The 13,526-nt window shown below is 48.9% G+C and overlaps 1 protein-coding gene across 2 annotated transcripts in view; it reads right to left on the reverse strand.

Annotated features, from left to right (window-relative positions):
- Positions 1–6,935, reverse strand: part of retreg2 (reticulophagy regulator family member 2) — a 102,006-nt gene extending 95,071 nt beyond the window's left edge. Inside the window, exon 1 of one of the 2 annotated variants that reach the window (XM_078227766.1) lies at positions 6,546–6,935. In XM_078227766.1, coding sequence (XP_078083892.1) covers positions 6,546–6,892 — 347 coding nt within the window. In that variant the 5' untranslated portion in view covers positions 6,893–6,935. The remainder of the gene's footprint in view (positions 1–6,545) is intronic. The other variant, XM_078227767.1, reaches the window with a different exon arrangement.
- Between the last annotated feature and the right edge of the window lie 6,591 nt (positions 6,936–13,526).

Raw genomic sequence — 13,526 nt, forward strand, 5'->3', positions numbered from 1 at the left:
TTAGGTGCAACCCATCCTTCTTGTACAGGTGCCATCCTCTCTTGAAGACTTCCCAGTGATCCACGAATTTGAAACCCTCCCTCCTGCACCAGTCCTTTAGCCACGCATTCAGCTGTACAATCTCCCTGTTCCTAGCCTCACTAGCACGTGGCACTGGGAGTAGTCCAGAGATCGCTACCCTAGGGGCCCTGCTTTTTAGCCTACTCCCAACTCCCTGAATTGCTCTCAGGACCTCCCTGCTCTTTCTGCCTACGTCATTTGCACCAATGTGGACAATGACGTCTGTCTGGTTACCCACCCCCTTTTAGGATGCTTCCTACCCTCTCAGAGACATCCAGGACCCCGGCACCAGGGAGGCAGACTACCATCCGATTCCGTGCCAGTGACTTGGTCACCGCGGCTTATCCCTGGAGGGTCCCCCCCCCCCCCCCCCCCCCCCCACAGTATCCAAAACGGTATACTTATTTGGGAGGGGGACAACCACAGGGGATCCCATCACTGACTGCTCTCTCCCCTCCTCTCTCCCGTCTGACACCCATCCCTTACTGTTAAGGGGGACAACCACCGGGGTACTCTCTGGTACGTGACCTTTACCCTTCCTAACCATGACCCACGTGTCTTCCTCTCGTGGCCCTCGTGTGACGACCTGCCTGTAACTTCTCTCTATTAACTTCTCATTTTCCCTGACTAGACTAAGGTCATCAAGCCGCAGCTCCAGTTCCCTAACGCGGTCTCCGTCACTGAGGATGAGTGGATCAAGAAAAGTTACCCCCTCTGGCTAGTGGAAAATAACTAGACGTTACAGATTCAAAATTATTGGGCAAGGTTCTAGAGGAAAGATAAGGAGAATGTTTTCACTCAGAATTGTTGGGATCTGGATCACTTGACTGGAAAAAGCGAATGAAGCTGATTCAAGTAACTTTAAAAGGGCATCAGATATTAATCTCGTCCCAGATTGTCTCTAAAAGTTACCCAACCGCTGACATGGGGTTGCTGGGTTTATCCCTCTCAGTAAGAGTTTTAACAACAACCAGGTTAAAGTCCAACAGGTTTATTTGGTAGCAATGCCATTTACCCCTCTCCACAGGGCTTTAACATCCTCAATCTTCTACCACCACCCTCATAACTAAAAAGGATTTGAAGATTGTGACCAGAGTTGCCACCCTTACTTCACTCAAAAGTAGAACAATAGAAAATGTGTTATTGAAATCTAAAAAAGATCAGAATGACTGAGCACTTAAAATAATTTGAGCGAATAGAGAAGCCAATATGGATAGATCCAAAGATAGAATCCGTGGAATCCTACAGTGCAGGGGGCCGCCATTCGGCCCAGAGTCTGTAGCATAAGACACAGGAGCAGAATTAGGCCACTCGGCCCATCGGGTCTGCTCCGCCATTCAATCATGGCTATTTTTTTCTCATCCCCATAACCCCTGATCCCCTTATCAATCAAGAACTTATCTATCTCTGTCTTGAAGACATTCAATGACTTGGTCTCCACAGCCTTCTGCGGCAAAGAGTTCCACAGATTCACCACTCTCTGGCTGAAGAAATTCCTCTTCCTCTCTAGCATGGCCAATCCACCCAAGGTGTGCAGGTTAGGTTGATTGACCATGATAAATTGCCCCTTAGTGTCAGGGAGGTTAGCAAGATAAATACATGGGGGAATGGGGATCGAACCTGGGTGGGATTGTGGTCGGTGCAGGCCCGATGGGCCGAGTGGCCGCCTTCTGCACTGCAGGGATTCTATGATTCTAGGTCATATGCACTGAACCTAATTGGAATATTTGAAGAACGGTGGGAAAGTTTGTATGGAACCGGAAGAAATAGCAGAGGTACTTAATGAATACTTTGCTTCAGTATTCACCATGGAAAAGGATCTTGGTGGTTGTAGTGCAGACTTGCAGCGGACTGAAAAGCTTGAGCATGTAGATATTAAGAAAGAGGATGTGTTGGAGCTTTTGAAAAGCATCAAGTTAGATAAGTCACCGGGACTGGATGATATGTACCCAGGCTACTGTGGGAGGCAAGGGAGGAGATTGCTGAACCTCTGGCGATGATCTTTGCATCATCAATGGAGACGGGAAAGGTTCCGGAGGATTGCGGATGTTGTTCCTTTATTCAAGAAAGGCAGTAGAGATAGCCCTGGAAATTATAGACCAGTGAGTCTAACCTCAGTGGTTGGTACGTTGATGGAGAAGATCCGGACAGGCAGGATTTCTGAACATTGAGGGGTATAATATGATTAAGAATAGTCAGTATGGCTTTGTCAAAGGCAGATCATGCCTTACGAGCCTGATTTAATTTTTTGAGGATGAGACTAAACACATTGATGAAGGAAGAGCAGTAGATGTAGTATATATGGACTTCAGCAAGGCATTTGATAAGGTGCCCCATGCAAGGCTTATTGAGAAAATGAGGGGGCATGGGATCCAAGGGGACATTGCTTTGTGGATCCAGAACTGGCTTGCCCACAGAAGGCAAAGAGTGGTTATATATGGGTCATATTCTGCATGGAGGTCAGTCACCAGTGGAGTGCCCCAGGGATCTGTTCTGGGACCCTTACTCTTTGTGATTTTTATAAATGACCTGGATGAGGAAGTGGAGGGATGGGTTGGTAAGTTTGCTGATGACAAAGGTTGGAGGTGTTGTGGATAGTGTGGAGGAATGTCAAAAATTGCAGTGAGACATTGATAGGATGCAAGACTGGGCGGAGAAGTGGCAGATGGAGTTCAACCCAGATAAGTGTGAGGTGGTTCATTTTGACAGGTCAAATAGGATGGCGGAATATAATATTAATGGTTGGACTCTTGGCAGAGTGGAAGATCAGAAGGATCTTGGGGTCCGAGTTCATAAGACACTCAAAGCAGCTGTGCAGGTTGAGGCTGTGGTTAAGAAGGCGTATGGTGTACTGGCCTTCATCAATCGAGGAATTGAGTTTAGGAGTCGTGAGATAATGTTGCAGCTATAAAAGATCCTGGTCAGACCCCACTTGGAGTACTGTGCTCAGTTCTGGTCGCCTCATTACAGGAACGATGTGGAAGCCATAGAAAGGGTGCAGAGGAGATTTACAAGGATGTTGCCTGGGTTGGGGAGCATGCCTTATGAGGATAGGTTGAGTGAACTTGGTCTTTTCTCCTTGGAGAGACGAAGGGTGAGGGGTGACCTGATAGAGGTGTATAAGATGTTGAGAGGTATTGATCGAGTGGATAGTCAGAGGCATTTTCCCAGGGCTGAAATGGTTGCCACAAGAGGACACAGGTTTAAGGTGCTGGGGGGTAGGTACAGAGGAGATGTCAGGGGTAAGTTTTTCACTCAGAGGGTGGTGGGTGCGTGGAATGGGCTGCCAGCAACGGTGGTGGAGGCGGATTCGATAGGGTCTTTTAAGAGACTTTTAGATAAGTACATGGAACTTAGTAAGATAGAGGGTTATAGGTAAACCTAGTAATCGCTAAGGTAAGGACATGTTCGGCACAACTTTGTGGGCTGAAGGGCCTGTATTGTGCTGTAGTTTTTCTATGTTTTTATGTTTCTAACTAAAGTGGAAAATGTCAGATTGAATTTACAGAAGTTTTTTTTACAACAATGGCCATCTCAAAGCAGTTTACAGCAATGAAGTACTTTAAATTACAGTCACTGTAATTCTGCACAAAACATTGCAGCCAATTTGCACACATTAAGCTTCCATTAACAGCAATATGAAAATAGCCAGGCAATCTGTTATAGTGACATTAACTGAGGAAGATGCAGAGTAAACATAAGAACTAGGAGACTTAATAGAGGTTTATAAAACGATGAAGGGGATAGATAGAGTGAACGTTCAAAGACTATTTCCTCGGGTGGATGGAGCTGTTACAAGGGGCATAACGATAGGGTTCGTGGTGGGAGATATAGGAAGGATATCAGAGGTAGGTTCTTTACGCAGAGAGTGGTTGGGGTGTAGAATGGACTGTCTGCAGTGATAGTGGAGTCAGAAACTTTAGGAACATTTAAGTGGTTATTGGAGCACACCAGGATGATAGGGAGTGGGATAGCTTGATCTTGGTTTCAGATAAAGCTCGGCACAACATCGTGGGCCGAAGGGCCTGTTCTGTGCTGTACTGTTCAATGTTCTATCTATGTTCTATGTAACTAGGAGTTGGCCATTTTGCCCCTCAGGCCTGCAATGCCATTCAGCAAGATCTTGGCTGATCTTTTCATGGACTCAGCTCCACTTACCCGCCACTCACCATAACCTTAATTCCTTTAGCATTCAAAAATCTGTTTATCTTTGCCTTAAAAACATTCAACAAGGTAGCCTCAACTGCTTCACTGGGTAGGGAGTTCCAAGATTCACAATCCTTTGGGTGAAGTTGTTCCTCCTCAACTCAGTCCTAAATCTGCTCCCCCTTATTTTAAAGCTATGCTCCCAGTTCTGGTTTCACCCACCAGTGGAACCAACCTCCCTGCTTCTATCTTATCTATTACCTTCATAATTTTATATGTTTCTGTAACATCGCCTCTCATTCTTCTGAATTCCAATGAGTATAGCCCCAGTCTACTCAGTCTCACGTCATAAGCCAACCCTCTCAACTCTGGAATCAACCTACGGAATCTCCTCTGCACCCCCGCCAGTGTCAGTACATCCTTTCTCAAGTGAGACCAAAACTGTACACAGTACTCCAGGTGTGGCCTCAGCAGCACCTTATACAGCTGCAACATAATCTCGCTGTTTTTCAACTCCATTCCTCTGGCAAAGGAGAAAATTCCATTTGCCTCCTTAGTTACCTACTGCACCTAAGAACATAAGAACATAAGAAATAGGAGCAGGAGTAGGCCATCTAGCCCCTCGAGCCTGCCCCGCCATTCAATAAGATCATGGCTGATCTGACGTAGATCAGTACCACTTACCCGCCTGATCCCCATAACCCTTAATTCCCTTACCAAGCAGGAATCCATCCATCCGCGCTTTAAACATATTCAGCGAGGTAGCCTCCACCACCTCAGTGGGCAGAGAATTCCAGAGATTCACCACCCTCTGGGAGAAGAAGTTCCTCCTCAACTCTGTCTTAAACCGACCCCCCTTTATTTTGAGGCTGTGTCCTCTAGTTTTAACTTCCTTACTAAGTGGAAAGAATCTCTCCGCCTCCACCTTATCCAGCCCCCGCATTATCTTATAAGTCTCCATAAGATCCCCCCTCATCCTTCTAAACTCCAACGAGTACAAACCCAATCTCCTCAGCCTCTCCTCATAATCCAAACCCCTCATCTCCGGTATCAACCTGGTGAACCTTCTCTGCACTCCCTCCAATGCCAATATATCCTTCCTCATATAAGGGGACCAATACTGCACACAGTATTCCAGCTGCGGCCTCACCAATGCCCTGTACAGGTGCATCAAGACATCCCTGCTTTTATATTCTATCCCCCTCGCGATATAGGCCAACATCCCATTTGCCTTCTTGATCACCTGTTGTACCTGCAGACTGGGCTTTTGCGTCTCATGCACAAGGACCCCCAGGTCCCTTTGCACGGTAGCATGATTTAATTTGTTTCCATTGAGATAGTAATCCCATTTGTTATTATTTCCTCCAAAGTGTATAACCTCGCATTTATCAACGTTATACTCCATTTGCCATATCCTCGCCCACTCACTCAGCCTGTCCAAATCTCTCTGCAGATCTTCTCCGTCCTCCACACGATTCACTTTTCCACTTATCTTTGTGTCGTCTGCAAACTTCGTTACCCTACGCTCCGTCCCCTCCTCCAGATCATCTATATAAATGGTAAACAGTTGCGGCCCGAGTACCGATCCCTGCGGCACGCCACTAGTTACCTTCCTCCAACCGGAAAAACACCCATTTATTCCGACTCTTTGCTTCCTGTCGGATAGCCAGTCCCCAATCCACTTTAACACACTACCCCCAACTCCGTGTGCCCTAATCTTCTTCAGCAGCCTTTTATGGGGCACCTTATCAAACACCTTTTGGAAATCCAAAAACACCGCATCCACCGGTTCTCCTCCATCAACCGCCCTCGTTACATCTTCATAAAAATCCAACATGTTCGTCAAGCACGACTTTCCCCTCATGAATCCATGCTGCGTCTGATTGATCGAACCATTTCTATCCAGATGCTCTGCTATCTCCTCTTTAATAATGGATTCCAGCATTTTCCCTACTACAGACGTTAAGCTGACCGGCCTATAGTTACCCGCCTTTTGTCTCCTTCCTTTTTTAAACAGCGGCGTAACATTAGCCGTTTTCCAATCAACCGGCACTACCCCAGAATGCAACGAGTTTTGATAAATAATCACTAACGCAGCCGCTATTACCTCTGACATTTCTTTCAATACCCTGGGATGCATTCCATCCGGACCTGCAAACCAACTCCTTGATTTTTTTACCATTTAAATAATAGTAAGAAGTCCCCTGTTCTACAATGTACATTTCCACATCATGACTACAGTGTAATACCCGGGATTGTTCACATCCACCCGAGAGGCTCCATGTCAATGCCTCAGAAAGACAGTCTCACTGACAGTAAAGGACCAGCTGGATCTTTACCAGAAGAGGCCGCTGAGGCCCAGCAGCATCAGGCCGCTCTGTAGCGGCCGCTCCCACACCAACAGGCTCTGTAGGTATATCAGAGCCGGCTCACACCGACACAGCAGCCGCCTCAGCTTCTCCTCAGCTCGCTGCAGATCAGCACCGTCCCCGGGGCCGCCATCAACCGGAGCCGGACCAAACCCCAGCTCCCCATCCGACCTGGCAGCCACTACCCCCGGCGCCGTACCCGCTGCTCCCGTTCCCTCTCCCCCCGCTCCTGGTCCGGTTACCCCGGGCCCCGCTCCGCTTGGCGCTCCATCTCCCCCCGGCCCCGCAGCCGGGAAATCTCCCTCAGCCGCCGCCATCTTGTATTGTTGTTGCTAATGCGTCACCACCCGGAACTGACGTAATCATACCGCTCCCAGTTCCGGTTGGGTAAAAGGAACTACCTCGTGAAGCCATGGCAACAGGCTCCGCCTCTAAGCCTAAACAGCTCCCCATTCCCAAACCCCGCCCCTAGACACAAACCCCACCCCTAACTCCAAGCCCCGCCCCGGACAGCAAGCCCCGCCCCTAACTCCAAGCCCCGCCCCCAAGACCAAGTTCCGCCCCTAATTCCAAGCCCCGCCCCAAGACCAAGTCCCGCCCCTAACTCCAAGCCTCTCTCCCTTGGCTGCCATTTTGCTCCATTCCTTGTGTTTTGACCCTGACCCCAGCTTGGGCCTCTATTGACCCCGACCCCAGCCTGGGCCTCGATTGACCCCGACCCCAGCCTGGGCCTCTATTGACCCCAACCTGGGCCTCTATTGACCCCAACCCCAGCCTGGGCCTCTATTGACCCCGACCCCAGCCAGGGCCTCGATTGACCCCGACCCCAGCCTGGGCCTCTATTGACCCCGACCCCAGCCTGGGCCTCTATTGACCCCGACCCCAGCCAGGGCCTCTATTGTCCCCGACCCCAGCCAGGGCCTCGATTGACCCTGACCCCAGCCTGGGCCTCGATTGACCCCGACCCCAGCCTGGGCCTCTATTGACCCCAACCTGGACCTCTATTGACCCCAACCCCAGCCTGGGCCTCTATTGACCCCGACCCCAGCCTGGGCCTCTATTGACCCCGACCCCAGCCAGGGCCTCTATTGTCCCCGACCCCAGCCAGGGCCTCGATTGACCCTGACCCCAGCCTGGGCCTCGATTGACCCCGACCCCAGCCTGGGCCTCTATTGACCCCAACCTGGACCTCTATTGACCCCAACCCCAGCCTGGGCCTCTATTGACCCCGACCCCAGCCAGGGCCTCGATTGACCCCGACCCCAGCCTGGGCCTCTATTGACCCTGACCCCAGCCAGGGCCTCGATTGACCCCAACCCCAGCTTGGGCCTCTATTGACCCCAATCTTGGCCTGGGCCTCTATTAGTTTCCTGACAGTGATCCAAGCCGGGAATCGAACCCGGGGAACGCTGACACGGTGAGGCAGCTGTGCTAACCACTGTGCCATCGTGCCACCCTCAGCACCCTCCCATCTCCGCCCAGTTCCTGAACACAGCCACCACTGAGCGTGTTGTCTGACTTTGTCCTTTCATTGTCCATTTGTTCCACGTGACCCCACTGCCCTTTGACCCAGGCAGTGCCGAGGGTCACCGCTTGCTATCGACCAATTACCCTGGTGTCTGCGCAGACCAATCACTATCCAGCCTGCCCCCTGGGGAAGGGGCTAGTCTCCAAGTCTCTCTGTCAGGCTGGGGGCTATTTGTGGCTCCTGGGAATCTATGTCAGGAGTGACTGAATCAGGGTCTCTGGTGGGGATCCGGGTGCGTTTGGCAGGCCTGATTGCGGGGGTGGGGGGGGGGGGGGGGGCTGCGGGGTGGTGGGGTGATCTGGTGGTAGGCCAGGATCAGGGAATGGGGCATCCAGTTTCAGGCCTGAGTCCAGGGTATCAGGCTGCTGAGTAAGTCTATCAGAGAAAGGAGTTGGACATAGATCTTTGTGTTTGGGCATTAGAGAGCAGCATGCCGTGAGGCTGGGGTGGAGGGCGCAAACTGGAGATAAGGTATTTTGTGTGTGGAATGTTGCAAGGGACATAGTTTTATATTTGGGCAACTCTTTGGGCATTCTTGACCCTGTTGACATTGTCCACGCTGCTGTTCTGAAGCCCCCCCTAATACTGACCCCTTGATTCTCAGCCCTGCTACTTTTGCTCATTCAGACCCATTGATTTTACTGAGCAAATGCAAATCCCCAAAGCCAAGCATTCACCGGCTGAGTGTGTAGAGAGGACACGTCTCGGTAATGTGCAGCAGTGGGTGTTTCTATTTACATGTATAACATTTCGATTTGATTTGATTTGATTTATTATTGTCACACGTATTAACATACAGTGAAAAATATTGTTTCTTGCGCGCTACACAAACAAAGCATACCATTCATAGAGAAGGAAATGAGAGAGTGCAGAATGTAGTGTTACAGTCATAGCTAGGGTGTAGAGAAAGATCAACTTAATGCGAGGTAAGTCCATTCAAAAGTCTGACAGCAGCAGGGAAGAAGCTGTTCTTGAGTCGGTTGGTACCTGACCTCAGACTTTTGTATCTTTTTCCCGATGGAAGAAGGTGGAAGAGAGAATGTCCAGGGTGCATGGGGTCCTTAATTATGCTGGCTGTTTTTCCGAGGCAGCGGGAAGTGTAGACAGAGTCAATGGATGGGAGGCTGGTTTGCGTGATGGATTGGGCTATATTCACGACATTTTGTAGTTTCTTGTGGTCTTGGGCAGAGCAGGAGCCATACCAAGCTGTGATACAACCAGAAAGAATGCTTTCTATGGTGCATCTGTAAAAGCTGGTGAGAGTCGTAGCTGACAATGTTCTGCTCAATGAAACCAAGCATGCTGAATGCCTTCTTCATCACTCTGTCCACCTGTGACTCCACTTTCAAGGAGCTATGAACATGTACCCTTAGATCTCTTTGTTCTATAACTTTCTCCAACGCCCTATCATTAACTAAGTAAGTCCTGCCCTGGTTCAGTCTACCAAAATGCATCACCTCACATTTACCTAAATTAAGTTCCATCTGCCATTCATCAGCCCACTGGCCCAATTGATCAAGATCTTGTTGCAATCTGAGATAACTTTCTTCACTGTCCAGTATGCTACCAATCTTGGTGTCATCTGCAAACTTACTAACCATGTCCCCTAAATTCTCATCCAAATCATTAATATAAATGACAAGAGGTTGAAGATGTCTGTGAATACCCCCGCTAGAATTTATAAAACGCAGACAGGAAGGTTCTTTGGAACAATATGTTGACAGTCCAACCAGAGAGGGGGCTATACTGGACCTAGTACTGGGGAATGAGCCCGGTCAGGTCATCAAAGTTTCAGCGGGGGAACATAGAAATCATAGAAACCCTACAGTGCAGAAGGAGGCCATTCGGCCCATCGAGTCTGCACCGACCACAATCCCACCCAGGCCCTACCCCCACATATTTACCTGCTAATCCCTCTAACCTATGCATCTCAGGACTCTAAGGGGCAATTTTTAACCTGGCCAATCAACCTAACCCACACATCTTTGGCAAATAGTGACCACAATTCTGTAAACTTTAGGATAGTTATGGAAAAAGATGAGTGTTGTCCTATGGGTAACGTACTGAACTGGGGGAAGGCTAACTACAGCCGGATTAGGCAGGATTTGGTGGCTGTTGATTGGGAGAGGCTGTTCGAGGGTAAATCCACATCTGGCATGTGAGAGTCTTTTAAGGAGCAGTTGATAGGAGTGCAGGACAGGCATGTGCCTGTAAAGAGGAAGGACAGGAAAGGTAGGATTCGAGAGCCGTGGATAACCAGAGAAATTGTGGGTCTAATCAAAAAGAAAAACGAGGCATACATAAGGTCCAGGCAGCTAAAAACAGATGAAGCACTGGAGGAATACAGAGAAAGTAGAAAAGAACTCAAACAGGGAGTTAGAAGGGCAAGAAGGGGTCACGAAATGTCCTTGGCAGACAGGGTTAAGGAGAAACCCAAAGCATTTTATACATACATTAGGAGCAAGAGGGTTGTCAGAGAAAGAGTCGGACCTCTCAAGAACAAAGGAGGGGAATTATGCTTAGAACCCAAGGAAGTAGGTGAGATCCTAAACGAATACTTTGCATCAGTATTCACAAAGGAGAGGGACACGTTGATTGGTAATGTCTCAGAGGGATGTCTAGACCCATTAGAACAAATCTCAATTACAAGGGAGGAAGTGTCAGGTGTTTTAGGAAGCATTAAGTTAGACAAATCCCCAGGGCCAGATGGCATCTGTCCTAGATTACTGAGAGAGACAAGAGATGAAATTGCTGGGCCTCTAACAGAAATCTTTGTTTCTTCATTGGACACAGGGAGGTCCCAGAGGATTGGAGGATAGCAAATGTGGTCCCGTTATTTAAGAAGGGTAGCAAAGATAACCCGGATAATTATAGGCTGGTGAGCTTGACGTCCGTGGTAGGGAAATTGTTGGAGAAGATTCTTAGAGATAGGATATATGTGCATTTAGAACTGAATAATCTCATTAGCGATAGACAGCATGGTTTTGTACGAGGGAGGTCATGCCTCACAAATTTGGTTGAGTTTTTTTGAGGAGGTGACAAAAACAATTGACGAGGGAAGGGCTGTGGATGTCGTCTATATGGATTTTAGTAAAGCATTTGACAAGGTCCCTCATGGCAGGCTGGTGCAAAAGGTTAAATCTCACGGGATAAAAGGTGAGCTAGCTGGATGGGTGGAGAACTGGCTCAGCCATAGAAGACAGAGGGTAACAGTGGAGGGGTGTTTTTCCGGTTGGAGGTCTGTGACTAGTGGTGTTCCGCAGGGCTCTGTACTGGGACCTCTGCTGATTGTGAGATATATAAATGATTTGGAGGAAGATGTAGCTGGTGTGATCAGTAAGTTTGCGGACGACACAAAGATTGCTGGAGTTGCGGATAGTGATGAACATTGTCAGAGAATACAGCAGGATATAGATAGGCTGGAACATTGGGCGGAGAAATGGCAGATGGAATTTAATCCAGATAAATGCGAAGTGATGCATTTCGGTAGATCTAATGTAAGGGGGAGCTATACAATAAATGGCAGAACCATCAGGAGTATAGACATACAGAGGGACCTGGGTGTACAAGTCCACAGATCCTTAAAGGTGGCAGCACATGTGGAGAGGGTGGTCAAGAAGGCATATGGACTGCTTACCTTCATTGGACGGGGCATAGAATATAAAAGTTGGCATATGATGGGCATATGATGTTGCATCTGTATAGAACGTTGGTTAGGCCACATTTGGAATACTGCGTCCAATTCTGGTCGCCACACTACCAGAAGGACGTGGAGGCTTTGGAGAGAGTACAGAAAAGGTTTACCAGGATGTTGCCTGGTATGGAGGGTCTTAGCTATGAGGAGAGATTGGGTAAACTGGGGTTGTCCTCCCTGGAAAGACGGAGGATGAGGGGCGACCTAATAGAGGTGTATAAAATTATGAAGGGCATAGATAGGGTGAACAGTGGGAAGCTTTTTCCCAGGTCGGAGGTGACGAACACAAGGGGTCACGGGTTCAAGGTGAGGGGGCAAGGTTCAACACAGGTGTCAGGGGGACGTATTTTACACGGAGGGTGGTGGGGGCCTGGAATACACTGCCAAGCAAGGTGATTGAGGCAGACACGCTGGGATTGTTTAAGACTTATCTAGATAGCCACATGAACAGACTGGGAATAGAGGGATACAAACGGTCTAGTTGTGCACATGAGTGGCGCAGGCTTGGAGGGCGTAGGGCCTGTTCCTGTTCTGTATTGTTCTTTGTATCTTTGTATCTTTGCTAGCTGATCCGTGCAGGATCTGAATGCTCGTCCGGGTACCCCATCCGGGCCAGTCGCTTTCCGTGGGTTGACCTTAGAGAAAGCTGCTTTGACATCTCAATGGTGACCCCAGATACAGGTTCATCCAGGGCTTCTAGGGTGGAGGGCATGCTCTCACTGACCACTTGCTCAAAACAGGCGTGGAATGCATTGAGCTCATCAGGGAGGGGTGCATGGAGCCGGCGATTTTACATGCCTTCATCTTGTAGCCTGTTATGCCTTGCAGACCTTGCCATAGTCAGCGGGGGGTTTGTGTGGCTAGCCTGGGACTCTAGCTTGGTCCGGTACCGTCTTTTGGCACCTTTGATGGATCTCCTTAGATCGTATCTGGCTTTATTGTATAAAGCCAGATTGTATGGGGCATGGTGGCACAGTGGTTAGCACTGTTGCCTCACAACGCCAGGGACCCGGGTTCGATTCCTGGCTTGGGTCACTGTCTGTGTGGAGTTTGCACATTCTCCCAGTGTCTGCGTGGGTTTCCTCTGGGTGCTCTGGTTTCCTCCCACAGTCCAAAGGTGTGCTGGTTAGGTGCATTGGCCGTGCTAAATTCTCCCTCAGTGTACCCAAATAGGCGCTGGAGTGTGGCAACTAGGGGATTTTCACTGTAACTTCATTACAGTGTTAATGTAAGCCTACTTGTGACTAATAAATAAACCCTGGTATAGGACCCTGGTCAGACCCCACCTGGAGTACTGTGCCCAGTTCTGGTCGCCTCATTACAGAAAGATGTGGAAGCCATAGAACGGGTGCAGAGTAGATTTACGAGGATGTTGCCGGGATTAAGTGGTATGCCTTATGAGAATAGGTTGAGAGAGCTGTTGAGAGAGATGTTAGGGGTAAGTTTTTCACTCAGAGGGTGGTGGGTGCGTGGAATCGGCTGCTGGTAGTGGTGGTGGAAGCGGATTCGATTGAGTCTTTTAAGAGACTTTTGGATAGGTTCATGGAGGTTAGAAGATAGAGGGTTATAGATGAGCCTAGAAGGTAAGGAAATTGTTCGGCGCAACTGGTGGGCCGAAGGGCCTGTTTGTGCTGTAGCTTTTCTATGTTCTAAACATTACTTTATTGTATCGGTCAGAGTTGCCTGACTTGATTGACCTCCAACCACCACAATCATCTTCCTTTGTGCC

Source organism: Mustelus asterias, chromosome 14 (genome assembly GCF_964213995.1).
Source record: "Mustelus asterias chromosome 14, sMusAst1.hap1.1, whole genome shotgun sequence".
NCBI lineage: Eukaryota > Metazoa > Chordata > Chondrichthyes > Carcharhiniformes > Triakidae > Mustelus > Mustelus asterias.